Source organism: Dermochelys coriacea, chromosome 4 (assembly GCF_009764565.3).
Source record: "Dermochelys coriacea isolate rDerCor1 chromosome 4, rDerCor1.pri.v4, whole genome shotgun sequence".
Taxonomy (NCBI): Eukaryota; Metazoa; Chordata; order Testudines; family Dermochelyidae; genus Dermochelys; species Dermochelys coriacea.
This window is the reverse complement of record NC_050071.1, coordinates 10,189,397-10,211,195: the sequence shown is the minus strand read 5'-3', so window position 1 is coordinate 10,211,195 and position 21,799 is coordinate 10,189,397. Positions and strand designations below refer to the sequence as shown.

At 50.4% G+C, this 21,799-nt stretch overlaps 2 protein-coding genes across 5 annotated transcripts in view; both read left to right on the top strand.

Moving 5' to 3' along the window:
• Positions 1–191, top strand: part of GSR (glutathione-disulfide reductase) — a 47,669-nt gene extending 47,478 nt beyond the window's left edge. Inside the window, exon 13 of the mRNA XM_038400709.2 lies at positions 55–191. Within this exon, the coding sequence (XP_038256637.1) occupies positions 55–72 (18 nt within the window). The 3' untranslated portion in view covers positions 73–191. The remainder of the gene's footprint in view (positions 1–54) is intronic.
• SH2D4A (SH2 domain containing 4A) lies at positions 82–20,868 on the top strand. Of its 4 annotated transcripts, none has more exons than XM_043514002.1 (10): positions 82–218; positions 1,270–1,650; positions 4,267–4,420; positions 5,818–6,007; positions 9,885–9,965; positions 11,567–11,705; positions 13,188–13,404; positions 15,391–15,521; positions 17,907–18,127; positions 19,847–20,868. In XM_043514002.1, exons 2-10 carry the CDS (start codon positions 1,476–1,478, stop codon positions 19,937–19,939), a joined length of 1,401 nt encoding a protein of 466 aa, XP_043369937.1. In that variant the 5' UTR covers positions 82–218; positions 1,270–1,475; the 3' UTR covers positions 19,940–20,868. The 4 variants fall into 4 exon arrangements, with proteins under 4 accessions (XP_043369937.1, XP_038256639.1, XP_038256640.1 ...); XM_038400711.2 differs by having other exon boundaries at positions 109–243; XM_038400712.2 differs by lacking the exon at positions 82–218 and having other exon boundaries at positions 598–1,650; positions 5,842–6,007.
• The last annotated feature ends 931 nt before the right edge of the window (positions 20,869–21,799 follow it).

Below are 21,799 nucleotides of genomic sequence, written 5' to 3'. Positions count from 1 at the left end.
TGTTTAGAAAATAAAAACATTGAAGCTGAGATATCGTTTTACTTCCACCTTCAGGGCTTCCAGGAGATTTGAGCCTGGTTGGAACACACCAGCCCTTGAGAAGTCATCTGGTGCCTAACTGGCCAAGTCTCTCCTCTCAGCAATAAAGGCAAATCATCTGCAAGTCCTGTGGCCTTGGGATATAGTGCCTGCTTACGAGGCCAGCAAGCCTCTCCCAGGTAACTCTAGAGGTGGCTGTGAAAGGTAAGGAACATGTTTCCTTCTCACGTCTGGCAGGCGTGATACAAAGAAAGGGACCCTTCAGCAGAGGCATCTGACTCCCAAGTGGGGATTGACTCCCAGCAGTACTTGAAGCATATCATGTGCAGTGGGTGTCTGGCACGAGAGGGGATGGGTAGGTTTGTGCTGAGCGCTTGCCTGGGTTGCAAACCCAAGGTAAGCTTTCATGAGACAGCGCCTTGGTGCATGTGGGTCAAGAAGCAGAAAGCAGCCTGCCAGCTGCTCTGAAAGGCTCTGGTGCTGCCTTTCATTGGAACCCCGGAGGCAAGGGGTAGGAAGCGAGTTCTGGAGGGGGCTACAGCTTGGGGCAGGGGGAGCGTGAGTGTGGAGGAGAGAGCCCTCAAAGCATTCAAAGATCAAACGTAGCCTTCACAATTCTCTGGAGAAAAAGGTTCTCGCTTGTGCTCACTGACCTTGTTAACTTGTTCCCCTGTGCTCCCCACATCGCTCCCCGCTTCTGTCTGTGTCTGGCTCCAGCCTTGTCTTCCTGGGGAGGTCACTCTGGAGCTGCTCAGCCCTTATGAGAGCTGGGGCAGAAGGACTAGCTGTGCTGCGGGTGCCCATCTAGCTGAAAAAAGTTGTAACTTGAGAGATTTAATGGGTAGGGCGGGCTCCCCAAATCCCCATGTCCCTCCCATTCTGCATTAGGAAAATTGGAGTGTGTCAGTCAGTTCCCAAAGGAGTTTCTTTGTGGAGGGGGAGGGAGTTGTAGATTCACTGGGTCATTGCTCTCTCACCAGGTAATGGCATGTTTGCCTAGCTCAAAGTAAGCCACACCTCTGATTTTTGTGATACAGGGAACTCTTGTCCACACAGTATCAGTGAAATTTACTGGGGCAGAAAAGGAATTATCTCACTATAAATCTTGGCAATTCACCCCTGGAAGATCAAGGACATGGCTTTTCTTTAAGCTCTGTCGACAAGTTAAGATCTCCTGTGATTTCCATGAATCATAATCAGAAGTTCCAAGCTGCTTATTTACTTTTTCAGTCTGTGCAGGAAGTCTGAGCTAAAATAGGTGGAGAGATGGGATTATAATTGCCATGGTGAGTCTGAGTTCCTGCTGCCTGCTCTGGGTGTGGAGAGAGATTTTTTTTTTTTTTTTTTGGCGTTGGTGCGGCTGTACCTGGCCTGGGAAGGCAAATCCTGTCTTCGAAGAGTGTTGCCAGGAGCACTGATGTGCTAGAGCCACGGCAATGCTGCAGCAGATCCTGGCAGACATGTACATCGATCCTGAGCTGCTGGCAGAGCTCAATGAGGAGCAAAAACAGATCCTCTTCCTCAAGATGAGGCAGGAGCAGGTCAGACGGTGGAAGGAGAGAGAAGCTGCCGCAGACAAGAACTCAGCAAAGAAAGTGACCCAGAGGAAAGGTAACTGGCTCCCCAGCGCTGGGCTTGCTGCCTGGTAAATACAGTTGGGCCGGGTTACAAGCAGCCTGCTGTTGGGTGAAAAGTGGTTACAGCTCAAGTTACAGCTCCGGTGGGGTTGGGGGGGTGCCAGGGTTACTGCAGGAAAAAGTCTTTCAAAGAGGAGCTGGCTAATGAACACAGCCAGGGCTAGGAGTTTAAGCACTGCACTGTGAGCCCGAACAGCCGGGCCCAGGTCCTAGCCTTTGCTCTGTAACCTTGGGCAAATCCCTTAATTTCTCTGCCTGTAACACAGGGCCTGTAATTCTTCCCTGGTCTGCTTAGATGGAGCAGGGGCCCCGCACAACAGAGCCTCTTGTGCTACTGTAACTGAAATAATGAACTGGGTGCCATGCTCTTTGGGCACCACGCTCTGGGCTGAAGCAGTAGCGGGCTTTGGGCCACGGATAGCCTAATAGACTGTGTTACTTTTGACCCTCTTCTTCAGGAAGCCAGATGGCTGAAGGATTTTTTTTTAAGCCGGCCAGCATGGGCCAGGCGCTGGCTGCACTATCTAGCTCAGTAACAGGGGGCAGCACGTCTGTCACAGGAGAGGAGGACACCCAGTGTTAAAGAGGCTCCATAGCCGAGGTTGCCTTGAGATTTGCATTTGCAGCAGCTGTCCTTTAGAAATACCCCTCCCTGCCACTCCCTTCCCACTCCCCATAGGCCTCAGGGTAACGGGGCAGGGAGCAGCTGAGACTGGTTTTAGCTGCTGAGAAAGCAGCTCTGTTTCCCCTGGCCGAAATCCCCAGTCGGTGCTCTCCTGTAGTTAGCAGGTAGGGGAAATGTGGGCAGGGTTACAGAGACCCCCAGAGAAGGGGACATGAATGGGATGGGGGAGAACTTGATGAAGAAAATTTGGAAGGGAGGAGTCCACGACCAGAGGGAAATAATAAGCATCAACCCCAGCTCTTATCTAGCGCTTTCTATCCTTAGATCTCAAAATGCTTCACAAGGGAGATCAGTGTCGCTATTCCCATGTCGCAGGTGGGGAAACTGAGGCACAGGGCGATGAAGTGACTCCCCCAAGGTCATCCAGCAGACCAGTGGCAGAGCTGGAAATACAGTCCAGGTCCCCTGAGTTCCAGTCCAGTGCTCTATCCACTGAGACAGAGCCACACTGTCTCCTCTGTGGTCTGCTCCTGTGCCCTGCATCTGGGATCACACCCTACTCCACAAATAGCCCCTTTGACTACAGTCTATCTGCTTGTGGTGTAAGGCCCTACTCATGTGCGGGAGGGGATCTGAACCTGGCTCAGGCTGCTGCTGCTGAAACCGAGAGTGGCTTTTTGAATATAGTTTGGCAAATCATATCAAATTGCTAGCTCCTTCCTCCCTGCTCCTCCCCCTACCCCATGCCAAGTGGTTATCCCTCAGGTAACCAAGGGTTGGGGGTATCATATTCTGGGGTGCAATCCAGACCAGTGAGAGGTTGTGTCACCACCTGCCCTGAAATCTTTGGTGCTGCAAATGCTTTGTTGCTATTGCTCCCAACCTGGGCCCCATACACAGAGCCAGACAGCATGCAGGTCACACCCTGAGTTTCTGCGTATAACCACAACCTGTCTGCTACACACCAGCCACAGTCCAGCTTCCAGCAGCCTTGCTTACCACCTGCAGCGTGACCCCAACACATTCCCAGTCTCCAGTTTCCCCCCAAAATGTGCATTGTCCTTTGTCCAGCCCCCTCCTGAGCAGTCCAGATGTTAGGGTCCATTGCCCCTGTAAGGGGTCAATGTACAACAGTTTGGTACTTTAACTGGAGTCACCCAAACAGTTCAGTTTACACACAACACTGGATTCGTTTTGATTAAGGAATAAAACAAGTTTATTTAATTACAAGGCGATAGATTTTACAGTCAGAAATGGTTCCTAGGGGAAATAAAGATAAAACAAGAAGAAAAGGAGTACTTGTGGCACCTTAGAGACTAACAAATGTATTTGAGCATAAGCTTTCGTGAGCAACAGCTCACTTCATCGGATGTAGCTCACGAAAGCTTATGCTCAAAAACATTTGTTAGTCTCTAAGGTGCCACAAGTACTCCTTTTCTTTTTGCGAATACAGACTAACACGGTTGCTACTCTGAAAGATAAAACACTTTCTAGTAACTAAACCAGCTAGACTTGGTTCAAGGTGAAACCCTTCTCACATTTTCCAGCAACAGGGCTGACTAAATTCCCAGGTCAGTCCAAAAGTTGGTACCTTTGTCGTCTTAGGTGAAAGAGGGAGTGAGAGAGATAATACCTGGGGGGGGGGGTTGTTCCTTTCTTTTATAGTCCAGTCACCCTTTGAAATGCATTTTCCTGAGGGTCACCTCTAGAGAAAATTCCTTCCCATTGCGAGGATGGAGACATGGGTCTTGTGGCGGAGGCTATGTAATGTTGCTACACGCATTTCACCCTGTTGTTGATCAGGAAGCTATTTGTACAAAATACACTTTGAGAGGTGTCATTGGAAAACTAAGACTAGTATCAGTGTGTGTAGGGTGTGAATCCAGAGGTGCATTCGGTCACGGGGGGGGGGCATGAGTGCCACGGGAGTTTTTGTGGCCAGTGCCCTGAGTGTTTGTCTTGCAGCGCATGGGAAGTCGGTGAAGTGGAAGCTCGGTGCCGACAGCGAAGTCTGGGTCTGGGTCATGGGCGAGCATGCGTCAGATAAGCCTTATGATGTGATCTGTGAAGAAATCCAGCCACAGAGGGCTCAGCAGCAGCAGGAAGCAGGGGAAGCCAGGTAAGGCAGCACTCAGCCCTGGCCCCAGGAGCCGGTTGGACAGGTTTGCAGTTGCTCCTTTGGTGGCTCCTCTTGGGCCTAGATCCTCACAGGTAATTCGGCCCTAATTCCCACTGATTTCAAGGGGAGTGAGGTACCAATATATCTAGGAAGATCTGGGCTTGGGCCCTAAAACTGGGCACTGGAGTCACAGGGCACACGCCTGGGAACAAGCACATGGTCTACAAGGAGCCAGATGTGTGGTTTCTTGTCTCTGGGGCGGAGGGAGCAGCGGTGAGGGGGCAGGGAGTGCTGTGTGGGCGAAGCACTGTTTGGGAAGGGTGTATCCCTTCCGTCCATGCTGGTGGAAGCTGGGAAAGCCCTAGGCGGGTGGCACAGTGGTCTGGGTGCATTTGCTCTTGTTTGAAAATTAAAGCCAAGCCTGGGGAACACGCCTTGGCCTGAAGCGTCACAGGGAGCTGTATTCCTGGCTGGTGAGTTTGCTGGTTGGCTTACGGGTCCCAACGAGCTGCTGCTTGGGAATCCCTTTGGCAGGCTGCTGCCTCCATGACCGGCTGCCCATGGCTGTACCTTCCTCCATGTGGGCTGCCTCCTGGCCAAGCCCTTTGACGGTGCCGGCCTTGGCCGTCCGCTCCCAGGCAGGGCAGCTGGGTGTCTCCCTGAGGAAATGAGGCCTGAGCCATCTGGGAAGGCCTCTGAGGCTGCCAAGTGATCTTGGTTTGGGTCTGGCCCCCCGGGGGAGGAGGGGAGGCGAGGCGAGGCTTGGTTGCTAACATTGTATGCAAATCATGGGGGTGAATTTGGCTACTAACAAATGATTTGCAGATGACTCTGACCATCAGTTTAAAAAAAGGGGGGATTGAGCGCTGGGGAAAGGAGCTGGTTGATTGGTTTTACCTGCTCTGACATGGCAGTCGGGGGAGAGGGTTCCATGGGCACCTGGCTTGTCCCACGCCATTTGCAGATGGTGGAGGATGCAGACTAGCGATGACATGGGGTCTCCAGAGGCAGGAGCCCCTCTTAGCCCTGTGCCACATGCACATCGACCCGGGACTCTAACCCCAACCCTGCGCTGGTGCTCCCGAAAATACGGCTTTTGAACGGTATCTATTTACAGTGCTATGGGATGGTCCCGTGAAAGCTGGGATGGGCAGCATCCCGGTCATCACCACAGCTGATATTTGGGGGTGAGTTCTTATGCCAACAGGTATCTGCCTGCACGTGGATGCACAATTAACTGCAGTGAGTGATTACTTTAACCCTCCGTGCTCCTGGTGCTGAGACATAGGGCTCATCTCCATGAGCTGCTGCTGGGTCCCGGAATTGCGTCATTGCCATGTAATTTCCATTCAGTAGTTTGGAAGGCAGAAGGCTGAAGGCGACTGATTCTATTCCAGAATTCCTGCTTGGTGTCTTCACAGAGGAAGTCAAACATTCCTTGAACCGGCTGCGCCATGGTCCCTGCATTCTCAGCCAGCAGCCCTGGGCGGGGCAGATGCCAAAAGGAAGGAGGAAAGAACTGGAGAGAGGGAGCAGGAAGATGTGATAACAGCTGCTAAAAAGGAGAGAAGCTGGGATCATGCTCAGGTACTTGTTTTCTGTTCTAACACTGCTCAGAAGTGCATAACTTCATGAGGTGGGGGTTGCAAAGACTCTGCTGAATGGGGCCAGTGTTCGATAAATTGAATCATGAATTGGATAAAGGCTCCTTTTGTCTGTTTTGGAAAAACCCCGCAACTCAGTAGAGCAATCTTGAGAGGAAGGAAGGATAGTCTTGTGGCTGAAGTACTAGCATGGGACTGGGGAACCTGGGCTCTGTTCTGAGTCGTGCCACCCTCTCTCTGTGTAGTATTGAGCAAGTCACTGTGGTTTTTCTGTACCTCAGTCTCCCATCTGTAAAATGGGGATTATAATATTTCCTTTCTTATCTTTTGGCTGTCTGTTTAGACCAGGGGTTGGCAACCTTTCAGAAGTGGTGTGTCGAGTCTTCATTTATTCACTCTAATTTAAAGTTTCGTGTGCCAATAATAAGAATCCATACAATCCAGGGTGAGCTGTGCCCCCTCTTGCCCCTGTCTGCACCCCTCACTGCCCCAGGCTGCGGCCAGCTGCAGAGCCCCGGGCCAGTGGCCAGGACCCCAGCGTGGCAGCAGAGCCCCCCGGACCAGTGGCCGTGACCCAGGACCAGCAGGGGGCTGAGGGGGCCGGCGGCCGGAACCTGGGGCCAGGAGTGGGCTGAGGGGGCCAGCAGGGAGCTGGAACTTGGGGCCGGCAGGGGGCCAGCGGCCGGACTGGTGGCCATGACCCGGGGCTGGCAGTGGGCTGAGCGGGGACGGTGGACAGAACTCCACCTGGCAGCTGAGCCCCCAGGACCGGTTGCCAGGACCCGGGCAGTGTGAGTGCCACTGAAAATCAGCTCGCTTGCCGCAGGTTATCTACCCCTGGTCTAGACTGTGAGCTCTTTGGGACAGGAACTGTCTCTCTCAGTTTGTGGCTGCACGTGTGCACTGCCTGGCCCAATGGAGCCCTGTCTCTCAGTCTGGGACTCTTGGTGCTACTGTAATACAAACAATAAATAAACCTCAAGAGGCAGTCCTTGCTGAGATCAAAATGAGCCCTGATATTGCCTTGTTTCAGAACTATCAGGAGTCATCTTTATGGCATCTAAGCTGTTGCTTTGAAGGATGAGGCGCTATCCACAATGAAAGGAACATTTCAGGTGCCATAACAATTTCAGTGGTTTCTATGCCTGGCATTACCGTCCCGCCACTAAACTAGAACAGACAAAACTACAAACTCTGGGCCAAATTCTGATGACTCCATTGGAGTTTCTCTAGATTTCCACTGGTGGAATGAACAGTTGAATTTGGGCCACTGATTTTATTCTGATCAATAAATAAATCTAAAGAGGCAGGTTTCTGTTGAGATAAAAAGGAACCCTGATGCTCCATAGTTTCTGACGGATGTTTAATGGTAAGATGAAAAATAGCTCGAGATGAATGTATTCAAAGTTGGATTTTTCTCCTTGGTGCTCAAGTGCTAAAGCGAGCGCATGAGGTCAATGTCCGTGACTGGCATTTTTAAAGTGCATACTTGTATTATTTTTTTTTTTTTTATAAAGTTAAAACTATTTTATGACTTCAAAAGCTGGATGTTACACTGCTTGGGTCAAGCTTGTTGTTGAGAATGTTTCCTGTCTGGCAATATTTTTACCATGGGATTACAAATAAATTATTTTCAAGTGGTTGGAAAGAAATCAATTGGAGATGCATTGTAGTATTAACCACTTATTATGATTCATGGAGGAAACAGAACCGGCCACTGAGCTAAATAGCTATTAACCACACATATCACTGGAATGATTAAGGCCTCAGCCAAAAGCCATTCAAATTGGTGGAAAGACTTCCATTTTGTTCAGTGGAGTTTGGGTTAGATCCTTAGTTGTTACTATTGTGTAGAATTGCAAGTATATGTCTAAAACCACATGTGGCTCTGTCATCAAAGTACAAAAGCAAGGTAACTTGAGGCTTGGTTTTGGCCACATTGGGCCTGAGTTGACAGCAAGGCATCCATGAGGTGATCTCAGTGTTGCCAGCTCTCATGGTTTTTATTGCAAGTCTTCCAACATGTGGTGGTTTTCTTAAAGTCTCAACTCCTGGAGTCATGGGATTAGGTGAGAATCTCAGCTTTATTTTCTCCCTGAAGGAGTTTTCTGTTTCTTACGGTTGCAGAGAGGAGCTTAAAAACATGATCACTAAAAGCTCAAAAACCAGAAGGGAAATAATCCTCCCCCCCAATTTTTATAAAATCTTGTGATTTTTAAGAGACTCTCATGATTTGTCAAACCCTTCATTGTTTTCTGAATGCCTGAGACTGGCAATCCTGAGATGAGACATAGGCCAAGATGTGGGATGGGCATTGTGCTTCTAAGGATTGTCCTTTTTTTAAACCTCCATTGTTTTAATAACTGACTTGAGAACTATTTACGTGCGTAACAGCATCTGAGCTCTTTGCTGTTTTTTCACCTGGGAAAGATGAATGATTTCCATTTCCATGTCTCTGTCTGAGCAGAGCAGGGAGATATGCCTGTATTAATATTTAAGGGGGAATAATGGTTCTGAGGAAGGGGATATCAATGAAGTCACACATTGGAGTTCCGGAAGAGCAGTATTGCCCATGCCAACAGAGGTGGCTTTGACCTCCACATTCAGTTCTATGTGGGAGGGTTCAGAGATAAACCCATCTCTGTTAGTCTCAAAGTACAAGAAACCCAAGACAACCCAGCTCAATAACTGGGATTCTGGCTGCTAGCCAGAATCTCTCAATCTCTCAGCAAGCAGAGACAATGGTTTCAATTATTGATCTATAGTACTGACATGGTCCTTGTCACCACAGGATCCGAGCACCTCTCACTCTTCAACACACTAATCCTCCTAGTAGCTTGTGAGGTAGGGCATGGCTGTTATCCCCATTGCATGGATGGGGGGCCAAGGCACAGAGAGGCTAAGTGAATTGGCCAAGCTCACACGGGGAATCTGTTGCAGAGCAGACACTTGAACCCGGGTCTCCCAAGTCCTAACCCTGAGGCCTTCCTTCCTCCCCATTCAGCCACTGCCTTTAGGAGGGCCAGGCCTGGACATGGGCAGGCCTCCATGTCCCCTCGCTTGGTTATTAACACTGTTGATGGAGAGTTGTATTCAGAGGGGTGGGCTCTAGAATGCAGAAAGAGACTCGTTCACATACGTACAGAGCTCTTTCAGGCTACAGGGGTCCCTTCTTCCTTATCTCTCTAAGTCAGAAGTCGGGGGTCTGTCCCAGGCTCTGAAGTTGTGAGGTCCTCAAACTCCCTCCACCCTCTGACACATGGTGTAGGGGCTAAGGGTCACCCCAGTTTCAGTGAGATGCAGTAGAAAGGAAAGCTGGGCTTGGGGCTCGGGCCATGGAGTGGGGCTCATGAGAGGTGAGGTCCGGTCCCATCTTTGCCACAGACTCTGTGTGTGTCCTAGGTCGAGTCACCTAATCTGCATGTCTCAATTCCTCATCTCTGAGATGGGGATGCTGGTTCTGTCTTTCAGCCATCCTTTGCCTGTCTTGTCTCTCTACGTTGTAAACTCACAAGGGCAGGGACTGTCTCTCACTTTGTACAGCGCCTAGCACAATCAGGCCTCGATCTTGATTGGGGACCAATCCCATTTGATGATGAACTGAAGGATCTGGAATAAACGACGTGTGTGAGATTCCCAAGGAGGGAGCAGTGTGTCCAGGGACCGCCGTGAGATGGGCATTAAAAGGGCCCCCACGTTCTTACTATCTGGAGATATTAAAAAGAGTGTGATTTTTAAACGAAGCCTCCAGCTTCATGTTTCAACACAGGGACCAGAGCTGGGTCGACGTGTATACAACTGTGGAGGAATGGGAAGAGCTCCAATGCTAACGCTGGGTTTGTTTGCCATTGAACGTCTAGGCTGCTCCCAGTAAAGGCAGAGATGTGCACCAGATGTTGGCAGATTCCAAGGCTCAGACAAGGAAGTACGACTTTCAGCAGGTAAACAGTGAGCCCGAGTGCTTTTAATATGCCCAGACGGGCTAGATTCTGCTCTGCAGCTCCGCAAACAGGCAGAGCTGGCCAGGGGCACTCACCCAGCCTAGGTGGCCCCTCAGGACCCACAGCTGGCATAATAGCTCCTGGGGTGGTTACGTCTCTTAAAAGCTAGGGAGCGTTGTCCGCCCCCACCCCAGACAGGCAGAATGTCTCCGGCCCCCACCATGCAGGGCACCGCCTCCTAGCACTGACTAATGCGGTACCACAGGACCAAGAGGACCCCACCATCATAGGTGCCAACTCTGTGGGTGCTCCAGAAAAATTTTAGTGCATGCTCAGCACCCACCAGCCACAGCTGTTCCCTGCCCCTGCTCATCAGCTGTTGGGTGGCGCCTCCCAACAGCTGGTAGGGAGCGGCATCACTACCAAACAGCTGTCTGGCAGCTCAGGGAGGGCTTTGGGGGAGGGTGGAGAGCGGTGGGTGGGCGGGGATCTTGGGGAGGGGGCGGGAAGAGGCTGAGCGAAGGTGGGGCCTTGGGGGAAGGAGCAGAGTGGGGGCCAGGCATTGGGGCAAGTGGGGGTTAAGCACCCCCAGGGAAAAGGTGCCCACCATGACTGAAACCCCGTGCACCATCCTGCAGCAGTGAGTTCCACTCACTGCTTCTACGCTGCATCAGAGTGCCTTTTATCCTCGAACTGCTGGCCTCACGCTGCAGCTAGCAGCCCAGGTTTCGGGCTAGCAAAGGAGGGGCTGGCCCTTTTTCAGCACGCCTTTCGTCTCAGCAGAGTCCCCTCTAATTCTCCTCTCCAGGCTTAATAACCCCACTTTGGGCAGTACTACAGGTTTGCCAGACGGTCGCTCTTGCCCATCTCTGGCCGTTTCCGATCTCTGCTATGTCTCTCATGAGTCAAAGTAACCAGGCCTGGGACTCAGGACACTAGCAGGGGATGCACTATTGACAGGCCATTGCAGTATATTCACGCTTCACAGACTTCTTGTGTGCAGCTGCGCCCAGGGCAGATACAGCCAAAGACCTTTTCCAGGCTGACTCCAAATTCTCTTTCCTCCACAAACAGCTCTGAACCTGGTGCAGGAGGGTCTTAAAGCGAAGTTGGCAATGGAAAAGGGGCTTGCTGTGTCACGGGGTGTGAGTGAAACAAGAATCAATACGATATTGTAAGGTCTTGGAGAGCCCTGAAATGGGGCCTTGCAGGTCTTTGGCAGCTGCTCTGGTCTGTGTGGAGGAGTGGGCCAGTGCTGAGCCAGCCGAGGATAAAACAGCCCCCTCCGCTCCCTCCCAAAGCGCTCCTTGGCACAGCTCAGGATCTGGCCTTTAGAGTCATTTAATGTCACTTCTTACCCCTCAAGCTCAACCTGCCCTGGGCTGACGATCTGCATAGCCTGTGCCCACGAATGGACTCCAGAAGCCCTCATGCAGCGGGGCTCCCAGGTAGTGGGGAGGAGGGAGCATTGGTGTCTTGGGGAACCCCACTTATTTCACAGGAGTCCCTAAAGAAATGAATCCCGGAGTCCAGAGACTGCTAAAGGCAGTCAGCAGAAACCAAGCTGGGCACCAGGCATTACACACACTGTCTCCTAACAGGGAAAGGATATAGCAAGGAGGAAGCCCAGAGAGATGAGAACAGCTGCAGAGAGGGCACTGCACACTGACACCAACCGGAAGGAGGCTCAGGAGTCGGGGCAGAAATCGGACAAGGACGATCCCGAGTGGCAGGAATCCTGTAAGAGATGCTGGCATTGCCCGTTTTTCTATTCTCCACTTCCTTTAACTGGCCAGATTCCTCTGTGGAATCGGAGCTGGTTGCTTGGCTGATGTATGGGATCTCTCTTGATTAACGCATCGTCACTAGATAGCTAAGTTGGCCGCATGTCACCTGGCTCTGTAGCATGAAGACTAGAGGTGGTTGGGAAATGGAGTTTTTGTCCCATGGGAAATATGGACGTTTTGAAATTAGTTTCCCTTCAGAATTGCAGCAGAAGGTCAAATTGTCAAAAAATTTCATGGAACGAACAATTCTGAAAAGTTTCGGATTGGAAGGTGCTTGGATACTTTCAGCCCTGCGGTTTGTGTGGGGGGCTGGCTCTGTAGGGCAGGGCAGAGCTGCCCCCGCTGTCTAGGATTGCGGTTCCATATTGATTCCAGAACTCTGCTAGTGCTCTGGGGCAGGTGTCTCTGGCTGTGTCTTGCGAGGGGGCGTTGCCCTATAGTTAGTGGTTGAGGGCCAGATGCTGCTGTGTCCCTGGGTGTCCAGGAGATGGTGATGGTGTTACAAATTACATATTACAAATATGTCTCACTTCAAGCTAGGATTTTTAAAAGTCAGGTCCCTAAAGTTAGGTCATACCAAGGCAACTAAATAACTGGCCTGATTGTCAAAGTACTGAGCATCCAGCAGCTCCCAACTGGGAACCACTGGGTGTGTCATATTTGTGAAAATCGGATGCTACTTGGGTGACTAAATAGACACTAAAAAGAACAGGAGTACTTGTGGCACCTTAAAGACGAACAAATTTATTTGAGCACAAGCTTTCGTGAGCTACAGCTCACTTCATTGGATGCATCCCCAGGCAGTGCCTGCACTGGCCCTGGCCCTAGCCCAGCCCCTGTAGCATACCCATTTACATCAGTCCTATGCTGGGGCATTTTACGCCAGCCTTATGCCACCATACCCCAGCTTCGTGCTTTTCACCCTACCTTCCACCACCTCTGGATTCATCGCTACACAGCAGCGCACTGTTACCAAGGTCATCGTCGCGCTGGAAACTAGTCAGTTTCAAAAGTAGTTTGAGGGCCTACAACAGCCCCTAAATCCCCCACTGATTGTTGTGGTTTCACAATCACCTTTTCCTGCCCTTTGGTGGATTTTTATCCCCATTTCTATATGAAAGATCTACAAAAATGGCCGTGTGTGTGTGTGTGACTATACGGCAGTGGTGCCCAAACTTTTCTCCCCTTACCAGTAATGAAATCTGTCTGCCCCCTCCATTACTGCACAGCCAAGGTGTCCTCAAGAGAGGAGCTTGTGCTGGGGGCAGAACTGGGGATGGGGGAGGAGCTGGGGCTAGAGGTGTCTTCAGGGCACAATCTAGCCCATATGAAATAGGGAGCTACTTAGCTTCAGCTAGCTTGGGGGTGTGAAAGGGGCAGAAGGTTTCAAAGCGTCCTGGCAGGAGCTGACAGGCAAGCCGCCTTTCTGTTCCAGTGAGGAAATCCAAAGCCGCTGATGAGAGGAGACGCTCCATTGCAAAGCAGGCCAGGGACGACTACAATAGGCTGTCACTGCAAGGGATCTGCAAAGGGAAGGTAGCTGAAGTTTCCAAGACTTTTGGGAGCCAGGGGCACAGCTTGCCCCCCCGTCCTGCCCTTCCACCCAAGCCTAAAACCCTAAACTCTGGGATAACAAATGGGAGGCCCAACAGGTAAGAACTTCCCCCAGTGATTATAGTGTCTGGGATCTTTCTGTTGGGGGACGGGGATGGTAGGGGTGTTCTAGGCCTTAGAGATTAGTAACCTTCATACGCTACCATGACACCTTTCATCAGACACAGTCTGTCTGCGCTGCATGCTTTTCCAAGGCAGGGTGCTATGGACACGACAGATCTATTCCTTATTAGCAAAGATGATGATTAACCAGGACTTCATCTCTTTGAAGTATTTGATTAAGGGTACAAATCAATGTCAGCTGGTGTAAACCCCAAGGTTCCAGCAGCCCCTGTCTCAGGAAAGTGAAGGCTTTGGGTTCCCCTGGCAATATTCCCCCTGAAGTGACTCCATTGTGTTCCCTCTGATTCCACACATTGGGCAAGACCCTCAGCTTGCGTGTGGTGGCCAAGCTCTGTAAAAGGCAACCCAGTAAACTGAAAGGATTGTTGACGTCAATGGAGCTTGGCCAAGGGGACATATGCTGCAGCCAGGGTGCATGGTACACGCTTGCTGACTTCACGAGTTGATACCAAAATGCTACAGGATTCTGGGACCCACAGCCACTGACACCCATCTGTCTGGGTTCTTTTTTGGTTCTGAGATCCCGGGCACCCAGCCCAGCACTTCTTCTCACTGGAAATGGGCAGCCTCCCCCAGAGTTGGGGGCTGCTCTGCTGGGACCTCTGTGCTTTGCGTCTGCTCCCCCTATGTTCCATCTGGCGGGAAATACGGCACCCTGACCCTCTCCCTCCCTGTAAGCTCGCCTCTGGGGAAAGCTGGGTTAGCAGCTGCCATCTTGGTTTTGGGGCTGCACAGAAGGGTGCGTGGTCTCCTGACAGTGACAAGACTCCCAGCCATTTTTATTTACCATCTCCCAGCTAACTTGCAACTGCAGGGTGCACCACCCCAGGACACAGCTGGAACCTACCTGGAAACTGCAACTGGGGCAGAATTTGGCAGGTTGTTTATGGGTGCATCTGACCCCAGGGGCTCCTGGATCTGCACTGAAAGAATTGGTTTTAACCTTTAAAGCCTTATGTGGCCTGGAACCCTCTCCTCTGAAAGATCCCCCTCGCAGCTGAGATCTGCCAGGGCCCCACAAGATAGAGACAGCTGGCAGGGGGCCTACCGTGAGCCCCATAAGGGAACTTGTCCTCCCCTTAGTTTGAAATAGCCCCAATCACTGACCTGCCAGCCATGTTGCAAGGGCCCCATGCTCTCCAGGCTGAGAGAGTGCGCTGGCTCTGGGGGCAGATCTCCTGTGTTCTGCTGCTGGCTGCTGTGGGCATGTTGATTAACAATTGAGAGTGAGGGGTATATAGAGCCAGCCAACAATTATCCATCGGCTTTTCTTCTCCGTGGAAAATGGTTTTGTGATGAAGTGGAAATCTTCACAATTTTTCTCTCCATTTTTGTCAATTTTTAGTTTGATTTAAAAAAAATGAATTTTTCTGGGGTTTGGCAAAAATCTGGGGAATTTCAAAGAGAAATTCTGGCAAACTTGAGTGTTCAGCATAGTTTTCCACAGGGGAGAGGGAATAAATCCTCTCGTAGCCAGCTCTAGTTGCAGGTCTGTGTCCCAGCTGTGTATTTAAGAATTGTCAATGAGCTCCAAGAGCCAGGCAGAAGTGCCCCTTTCAATGGATGTGAGTACCTCCAATAACACAATGATTTCAAATGACCCTGGGGTAAGATCTGTATTAAGCTAGCTTTAATCTGTCTAACCAGAGAGCATCCACACCTCAAGATTTAAGCAGCTGCTCTTTGGCAAGACTAACTTAGGTCCTCAGGCCTAGGCTCTCAAAGGTATTTAGGTGCCTACCTGCCATTAATTTTGATGGGAGTTAGTTGCCTACATACCTTTGGGCATCTGGGCCTCAGACACTGCCGTGATGAGTTCAGCAGAAGAACCCGTGGAGAACAGAACTTGAATTCTGAGGTGTGACCTCACTGTACAAACCACGAGTCTCTTGGAACCGCAGGAATCCGGGCGTGCAGAGGACCATCTCCACTTCCACCCAGGAGAGCATCATCAGGTGGTTTAAAGAAGAGCAGTTACCTCTTCGGGCAGGTTATGAGAAATCCACGGACAGGATAGCACCCTGGTTCCATGGTGAGTGCTGCAGCTTCCCAGCCCCTCTCCTGCCCTTAGGACAGTGGTCTGTGGAAAGCCACCCCAGGCCAGGTCCATTCCCAGTCTGAGAAATGTCTCCAGACACCGTGTGCCTCAACAGCACAACGGTAACCCACGCTGAGCACATAAACTGCAGCTCACACATTATATTGAGTGTCCCCTTGCCAAATCTTTGCTGCTAGACTCTGCTGCTACATATCATGGACAGCACCTTTCCCTTCACCCTGTGATCAGCCTCCCACTAGTGGAAAATCCTCAGCCAGATCCTCAACTTCACTTGAAGTCCGTGGAGCAACTACATGTTTAAAGCCAGGTGCTAAGTGTCTTGCTGGATCAGGCTTAAAAGATCATTTATCACATGGTGCGGACACTTGGACTGCAAGCCCTTTGGGGTAGGGACTGCCAGCTAATTCTGTTTGTACAGCCCCTAGCGCACTGGTGTGCTGGTCCATGACTAGGGCACTTAGGCCCTACCACAATACAAATAATAGACACCAAGGAAAGACAGTGTCAAGGCACAAGATGCATGCTGGGTAGAGCGATGACCCAGAATGGGTAGGAACAAATTTGGTCAACCTCTTCCAATCCATTAAAGAAAGTGACTGCAAAGTGCTTTGCTAATAGTCCCTCTCAGCAAGGAGATCTAGCCGGAGAGGCAGCGTCATACAGTGCAGAGGGGGCAGGCCTGGCACTTGGGAGCCCTGCATTCTACTCCCGGCTCTGCCAGAGACCTGCTGGGGGGGCCCTGGCCAAGTCATTTCCCCTCTCTGACCCTCTAATCGGGCAGACGGGGCTGGTCAGCTGTGGCAGGCAATCCACGAGGGAGAAGGAAAATGATTTCAAAGCAAGAACGTCAGGCCTGGCCAGCTGTTTTGCAAATGTTGTGCCAATCACACAGACTCCCTGGGTCTGCACTGCTAATGGGACAAAGCCAAGCAAGGAGAGTTAGCCTATCAGAAAAGGAGGGGCATATTTCCCACCCCACCAGGAGGGCATTCCCAGTTAGTCCACTCTTCTGGATGGAAACTTGTGCCCAAACTTGTAATTCACAGCTTGATACTTTTGGCTGCTTATCGGACTGGCTTAAAAGACCTTCCACGTTCTGTACACGAAGTGCTGCTTTCTAAGCTAAGCCTCAACAGGGCACTTGGCAGGTAGCAGTGCTATCAGAGATAGGGAACTAGCGTGGGACTCAGCAGACCTGGGTTCTGTTCCTCTGCCACTGACTTGGGGAAGTGACATCTCCACTCTTAGCTTCCGTCTCCCACCAGTAAAATGGGGTTAGAGATCTCAACCATTCTCCGTCACCTGCTTTGAGATCTGCAGCTGAAAAGAGCCCAGGATTGTATTGACTATACCATTAAGGGAACAAATAAGGCCCTAGCACGTGTCCTGGCTTAAGGAGGTGGGTGGGGGTGGCCATGGAGGAGTTGATCCAACAATTCTAGACCAAGCAAAAGCAACAAACCTTAAAAATGTTAAAATCATTGGGTCCCTTTACTGAGCACTTCAGTGAGAAGCGTTTGCTTGGTAGAGCACATCTGCAATCATGTAATATTAATGTAGATTGCACCTAAGGTACCTCCACTGCAGTCAGGCAGGCCGACATGCACGAGCTATAATCTAGCTAGTGTGGCTAAAAGGAACCCTGGCTACCTACCCTTGGCCTGTACTGCTGTGACATCCCTGCTGTTCTGAGTAATGCTAACTGGATTAAAACTAGCTCCCTGCCCCAGCGGCAATCACACCTCTCATTGCAGCATAGACGTCTCCTGAGTCACTAAATCCCACACATTGTGCACTCACTGCATGTGGGCGTGAGCAGAGTTGTTCAATTGGCTGATGTGACAGCCAGTGCCAACGGAACAACTCATGTGCGACGAAAGACTCTGAAGGTGCAACAAGAATGTTATACAAATGGGTTCTGTGCAAAACAGAATGGGCGTGAGCATCTCCTACCAGTGTGCTCGGTCTCTTTACTTGTGAGCACGTTTCCTTGAGAGGAGTAAGCAGTGAAAAGAAACTATAGACCATAGGTAAGTGGAATTACAGAAGCCTTCAATGTCCTTCAGTATGCGGAGACTTTAACAGCAGCCTACTAGCTAGCTAAGGTATTTATCTGCCTCCCTTCTTATCCCCCTTACCCGGCCATGCTGTGCAGCTCCTGCTAGCCCGGCCACGATCTGGCCTACAGCAAAGTGGTGAGGTTGTGAAGTGCCACTGAGATGTACAGCGTGATGTCAATGCTATGGATTAGTGTAGACTGAGAGTTAAAACCGAATCCTCCTTAGCAACGTTACATTCAGCCCTCCACTCCCCCCAAATTGCTTCTCTCCCCTGAGCTCTTTGGTTTGGTTTTGGCAGGTATCGTAACCCTACGGCAAGCAGAGGAGCTGCTGAGCAAATCGGTGCTTGGGAGCTTTCTGGTCCGGGTCAGTGAAAAAATCAAAGGCTACGTACTCTCCCATCTGTCCTCGGAGGGCTGTAAGCACTTTCTAATAGACGCCTCCAGCAACTCTTACAGCTTCCTGGGGGTGGACCAGTTGCAGCATTTGACGCTGGCCGACCTTGTCAACTACCACAAGGTGAGCCCCTCTCCCTGCTTGTAGTAACAATTCATCTTTGTAATTGGCCTACAGCTCTTTGGGGCAGAGGCTGTCTCTTTATGTTCGTACAGCACCGAGCACAGGCTACCATAATGAAAATGAAAGCCACCAGCAGGCAGAGGCAAGTTTATCAACAAACCAAACCAGCTTTTCTGGTCAACTTGTTACATGATTTGGGACGGTCCCTACATTTTTCCCTTCCATGAACCAACTGTGTGCCAGGAACTGTAGGGTTACAGGGCAATAAATCACCTTTCCATTCGATAAAAGCAAGGCATCCCCGGCAGCAAAGGTAGTGCTGAGCAGAGTGGGCCTCTCTTTGATATAATTTCCCATGGCTTCTGATTCAGGAGTCCCTATTTCTCATGTGCCAAGCTCCAACAGTGGGTGTCAGTTAGTGGAGCTAATAAAGGTCATTTGTGGTCAGCAGAGGGCCAGTTGGAAGGAGTGTGTGTTTGGGGTGGGGGTTGCCCTGGTGCAGCACCCAGGTCACGCACCACATCAACCCTAGTGTGAAGGCATAGGTGGCACTTACTGGGCATCTGGCCTTGTGCTGCTCCTCTGCACAGGACTGAATTTCACCCTCCGAGAGCTTCTAAAACATTCAGCTGCTCTGAGAAGGTGTTTCCGGGGACACTACAGGCTGGGTTTTGGTTTGCGATAGTCAGACAAGACAGCCAACTTGTAAAGCAAGAATGGAAGCAGATCTTGTTTCCATGGGACTCCCACGTTGCCGGTGTCACTTGGTGAGGATTCAGCTCCTACTGACAGAAGGCGCCAACTCACTGAATGTATTTAAACTTGTTTTCAAGCCCATTTCAGTGAGAAATAATGAGTTGGCATTCGGGGAAGCTCACCCCCAGGCAGAGGGCTGGCACAAAACCAACGTGCTTGTTCCACCTACGTTCTCAGAACAGGGCACTTAAATGCTGCTTAGGCCACTCCCTGGGGTGAATATCACCCCACATTAGATGAGAGAGACCTGAAATGCCCTTAAATAACACTGCCGTTCTCAAAAAGACGCTCCTATTAGCGAAGCCCACACTGGTAGCAAAGAGAAACGCTGGTGTCTTTGGATCCACCCCACCCTCCCACCCCCCAAGCCCGGTGCTTTAACAGATGAGAATCCATTTGCTGCTACTAGCTCAGGAGAGCAGAGCAACAGCAAATGGGGAAGAATGAGATACGGGGCATGTGAGGGGAAGCCAGAGCTGAAGAGGGAGGGTGGGTGGCAGGCAGTGTCATTGGCTTACTTTTGTATTATCTGGGTAAGCAAGGGGAGGTAGATCATGGCTGGCTTGGTGTCGTGCAGTACCTGGGTCACAGCAGAGGAAAGACAGTTCCCTGCTCCAAAGCGCTGACCGGCTATCGGGAGGTGGCTGCTGCCAAGGAAGAGCCAGAGTGAAGTGTTAAAGCTCCTCTCAGTCTGAGGGTGTTGGATTTCGTCATTTAAATTGTGATGTGAGGCCCGGCCAAGACAGGGCCAGATCCAAAGCCCACAGAAATCTATAGGAGCCTTTCCATTGACTCTGGCAGGCTTTGAACTGAGTCCTAACAATATAAATGAAAGGTGAATGGGCTAGCTCAAAGTCAATGGAAAGATGTCTCTTGACCCCCCCACAGGCTGTCAATCAGTGCCCAAGTGCATCTGTGTTCATTTCAGACGGTGGAGTTTAACGACTGTCCTTTGGCCAACAGGAGGAGCCCATCACTTCTTTGGGGAAGGAGCTGCTACTTTACCCATGTGGCCAACAGGGCCCGGAACCTGACTACCTTGATCTCTTTGAGTGAAAGCCTCCGTTCCCACCTTGTGACACACACCTGTGCCTTCTCCGAATGAACAGATGAACTGTTATCCGAGAGACGGACCCCCGAATGCCCAGCCAGCACCGATCAAGTGAAATACTCCGCACAAGTGTCTGTATTTGAAAATGTTTAGCAGCAAAGCAGTTACTGTTGGGAGCTGCTCTCTGTTAGCAGCATCAGGCCCCAGCATTCAGCAGCCTAGCAAGCCAGGAAGGAGCGCTAGCAGCTTCAACCTTACTGGAGTAGGCTTAGCTCAGGAAGATACTGCCATGTGTTAGAGTGACAGTTGGTGTAAATGGGCTGTCTCTGATTAAGCTGCATTTTGCCCTCAGCTATTGCCATTAAATGTGATGATGTGGGATGTTTGCCAGATGTGCAGTGAAATTGGTATTTTAAACTCCAAAAGGGGTCGCCTCTGTTCAAAGGGGGTGGAGCCACATCAAGGAGGGGACTTGGGCCCCAGTGTTAAGTTGCGTAATTGCAGCTCAGTCCTGCGAGGGGCTGAATCCTCTGGAGTCAGTGGGAGTAGAGGTTGCTCAAAGTGCTGCAGGATGGGGTCCATCATAAAATTCACCCCATGCAGAGGGGCCAGCACAAGACCTCTGCAGTGCCTGAACCCACATAAGCCCTGAATGTAGGGCCTCAGTGGGGCTTACTCAGTGATGCTAAGCTTTGTGCTGGCCCCTCTTCACAGGGGGGAAGACTGATGCCCTTTGGAGATGGGAGGGAAACGGCAAGTTTGTTAAATAAAGAAACCAAGTTGGAATCTGGCTGAGAAGTTTTAATTCTTGCACACAGAACCTGGGCTATTTTACATCCAACCTCCTGGGCAGCCTTTTACTGTTAGTCGTCAGTATTACTCAAGTCTAATGTGGACATGCCTGCCAATAAAGTACCCGGTCTCTTTTCTGTAATGTAACTGTTTATCGAAGTCCTGTCAACACATCTCATGCATATCACACTAAGGCACATTTCTGAGATAACTGCTCATGCTGAATGTAGCTAAGCCTTCTACTTTTCTTTGACATAACAGCTGAGCTTGTATTTGTCCCAGAGAGCTGCAGTATGAAATATCAAGGCATAGACTCAAAGAGATGCTAAAACGTGTCTTATCATCAGTACCAGGGTTGTTGGTGCATATTATGAAAATCAGATGAAGTATCTCCCTCCCCTCCACTAAAGATGACAACTTGCAAGCTTTGTGATCTTCAAAATTGTGAACAAAAATAAGTCCAGTTTCAGTTTAAATTAGTTCATTTCTCTTCTTCCATGTGGCTTGGGGTTGTTCTGCACAACTTAAGAAAACCATCAACACACAGTCCTTCAGGTCATTTTGAAAAGAGTATCTGACACCTTTCTTCTATTCTGTGTCCTATGGAATGTGGTGGATTCTCCATCACTTGAAGCCTTCAAATCAAGGGAAGATGTCGTTCTAAAAATAATACACTTTAGTCCAGCAACAAAAGATGACCTTGCGGCAGGAAGGACTGGGTGAAGTTTTTTGCCCTGTGCTAAGCAGGAGGGCAAATCAGATGATCACCATGGGCACTTCTGGTCTTAAAATGTTTATGCTGCTTAACCACTTGCCACACGGTAGAGGGGAACCTGCCTTCCAACCTCTGTCACAACACCCTGAGGATTATGTTTCATTTTTTACAGAGGAGAATGGTCATAGCAGTAGTTCAAGAGTTTGAGAGATTGTTGATCTTTGCCAATCCGCAGCAATTATTGAAGCACTCCAGGCTCTAAAAGTTTGCCCCCTGAATCATAAACACTCTTACAGCTTATGAAGAGCCCACAATTCATGCTCATCAAGTGAAAAATGACATGCCTGATCTTGTGCTG